General features: G+C 52.9%; 1 protein-coding gene across 2 annotated transcripts in view; it reads left to right on the top strand.

Moving 5' to 3' along the window:
- Positions 1-3128, top strand: part of ABCA3 (ATP-binding cassette, sub-family A (ABC1), member 3) — a 57753-nt gene that overhangs the window by 18802 nt on the left and 35823 nt on the right. For both annotated transcript variants that reach the window (XM_011966999.1, XM_011966998.1), the window contains exons 8-9: positions 2026-2142; positions 2387-2507. In XM_011966999.1, the coding sequence (XP_011822389.1) occupies positions 2026-2142; positions 2387-2507 (238 nt within the window). The remainder of the gene's footprint in view (positions 1-2025; positions 2143-2386; positions 2508-3128) is intronic.

Raw genomic sequence — 3128 nt, 5'->3', positions numbered from 1 at the left:
GCCAGGATAGTCTCAATCTCCTGACCTCGTGATCCGCCCACCTTGGCCTCCCAAAGTGCTGGGATTACAGACATGAGGCACCGCGCCTGGCCTAGTATTATTTTTTCTTAGAGACAGGGTCTCGCTTTGCCACCCAGGTTCGAGTGCAGGGGTGCAAACACTGCTCAGTGCAGCCTCAACCTCCCCTTGCTCACGTGATCTTCCCACCTCCACCTGCCAAGTAGCTGGGACTACAGGTGTGCACCACCACAGCCAGCTCATTTTTTTTGTTGCAGAGGTGGAAGTCTTTCTATATTGCCAAGGCTGGTCTCAAACTCTTGACCTCAAGAAATTCTCCCATTTCAGCCTCCCATCTCAGCCTGCCATAGTGCTGGGATTACAGGCATGAGCCGTGGCACCTGGCCAGGGGCTCATTTTGAGGCTGCCCGGTTGTTGATCTGCTTGGTGCCATAAATAACTTTTATAAAACTGTGCAGCATTGAGGGAGTCAGCAGTGGGCTATAAAATGATTCTGAAAAAAATTGTGTGCACATAGACTTGTATAGATACACAGATCAAACAAATAGGGCAAAACGTGAAACTGAACCCAAGCAGTGGGAATGTGAGAGACTATCGTGCTCCTCTTCTCGCTGTTCCGGAGGTCAGAAATGATGCATAAGAAAGGGCTAACCCTGGGCATTGGCACACACCTGTAATCCCAGTACTTTGGGTTGAGGCGGGTGGATCACTTGAGGTCAGGAGTTCAAGACCAGCCCGGACAACATGGTGAAACCCCGTCTCTACTAAAAATACAAAAATTAGCCAGGCGTGGTAGCGTGCACCTGTAATCCCAGCTGCTCGGGAGGCTGAGGCATGATAATCGCTTGAACCCAGGAGGTGGAGGTTACAGTGAGCCGAGATCGTGCCACTGCACTCCAGCCTGGGCAGCAGAGCAAGACTCCAAGAAAGAAAGAAAGAAAGAGAGAAAGAGAGGAGAGAGAGAAAGAAAACAGAAAAAAGGAAGGAAAGAAGGAGAGAGAGAGCAAAGAAAAAGAGAGAAAAGAAAAGAAAGAAAGAAAGAAAAAGAAAAATGAAATGAAAGAAAGAAGGAGGGAGGGAGGGAAGGAAGGAAGGAGCTGAATTTTTAACTTTATTTTTAATTAACTTCAGTTGAAACGGCCACACCCGGCTGCTGGCTGCCATATTGGTCAGTGTGACCGCCCCAGGACTCCCCAGGCACTTTTGGTCAGTGGAGGAACTGGGTTTCCTCATCACCACTCCTGACTCCTTGGTGGGGCAGGTGAGGAAGGAAGGTGTGGTCAGAGCCATCCCATCACTGCGCCTCATCCTTCTCTGCAGAGGTTCTGGGCCCCTCCTTTCAGAGAAGGGGAGGACAAGGGAATGAATGGCTATGGCATCCACAGCTATGGTCTGATCTGCTGTCACGTCTCATGGCCAAGGAGGCTGGTGTTGGTGTGGTTGGGAACATAGCACAGCTTCGGGGGACAATCTCAAGTACCAAGAAAGACTGGGGAGCATGCGCTGGGAGTGTGGAATCGCTCCACAGAATAGAAGGCTGGCCGGGTGCAGTGGCTCATACCTGTAATCCCAGCACTTTGGGAGACTGAGGCAGGCAGATCACTTGAGCCCAGGAGTTTGAGCAAGATGAGCCTGGCGGACATAGTAAGACCCTGTCTCTACCAACAAATTTTTAAAAGGAACCGGGCATGGTGGCAGCCATCAGTAGTCCCAGCTACTCAGGAGGGTGAGATGGAAGGCTCGCTCGAGTCCAGGAGTTCAAGGCTGCAGTGAGCTATGACTGTGCCACTGCACTCCAGCCTGGGTGACACGGCGAGACCCTGTCTCCAAAAAAAAAAGAAGCGGAACGGTAGGAGAGGGCAGTTTTATTTTCCACTCGAGGTTAAACGTTGTCGAATGCGGGGCTGCTGGGACAGTCGGACTCAGGCCTGCTGCCGTCCAACCTGGCACATGCCATGCTGGCGGGCAGTGGCAGGCCCCCAGCAGCGTGGCAGCTTCTCTCCCCAGGAGTACATGCGCATGATGGGGCTCAGCAGCTGGCTGCACTGGAGCGCCTGGTTCCTCTTATTCTTCCTCTTCCTCCTCATCGCTGCCTCCTTCATGACCCTGCTCTTCTGTGTCAAGGTGAGCGTGGCGTCGGTGGGGCTCTGGGGAGGACGGGGAGAGCCAGGGTACGCCAGGAGGGCCCTCTTGGGAAGAACTCTGTGGTCAGCGACTTCAGAGAGAGTCTGTCCCTCATCGAGGGGAGGAGCGGTGGATGTCCCACTCCTCCTGGTAGAGCCAGGTCCCTGTAAGCAGGGATGGTGAGGAGTCCTCCTGGTCCACCTCCGCCGGCCTGCCCCGCCTGACTCCTGCCTGCGTCCTGCAGGTGAAGCCGGATGTAGCCGTGCTGTCCCGCAGCGACCCCTCCCTAGTGCTGGCCTTCCTGCTGTGCTTCGCCATCTCTACCATCTCCTTCAGCTTCATGGTCAGCACCTTCTTCAGCAAAGGTGAGTCCCAGTCATGGGGCAGAGTGGGGTTGCCAAGGGGCCAAAGGCCATCTGCATGGAAATAACCCAGAGGCTGTGATCGGAAGGGAGAGGGGCCTGGTGGACCTGCCCAGGAAGGAGTTGACCAGGGGAAAGTTGGACTGGGAGGAGGAGAGTCAGTGTAATTTAGGGAGAAGGAGAATTCAGAGAAGGTAGGTGTGTGGCTGGCCATGCCGAGTGCTGTCCAGCTGCCCAAAGGGACTGCGAGCCGAAAGTGAGGACAGTGAGCCCAGCTGTGCGCAGAGCCTTGCGGTGACAGTTACGCTGAAGGTAGTTTCTCGTGTCTGGATTGTGTGTGTTCACTTTGTTATCGTTCTCCTTTGCTGCTTTCTTTTCCTTTCCTGCCTTCTGTTGGGCTGATAAAGTCTCCTCTCGTGCCTTTTACCTCGGATGGTTCAGAGGTTATAAGTTGTGTTTCTCTTTCTTTAGTGATCGCCTTTAATGTTTCACTTCATTACTTACCTCTAAAATTCCAAAAAGTGAAGTTATTCAGTACGCCCAGCCTCCTCCCAGATAAAACTCCAACCTCACCACCACTCTAAGTACTTATTAGAGGTTCCCTTTTTTTTTTTTTTTTTTTTT

The sequence above is a fragment of the Mandrillus leucophaeus genome, unplaced genomic scaffold, assembly GCF_000951045.1.
Source record: "Mandrillus leucophaeus isolate KB7577 unplaced genomic scaffold, Mleu.le_1.0 Scaffold78, whole genome shotgun sequence".
Lineage (NCBI taxonomy): Eukaryota > Metazoa > Chordata > Mammalia > Primates > Cercopithecidae > Mandrillus > Mandrillus leucophaeus.
This window is presented reverse-complemented; position numbering and strand designations above follow the sequence as displayed.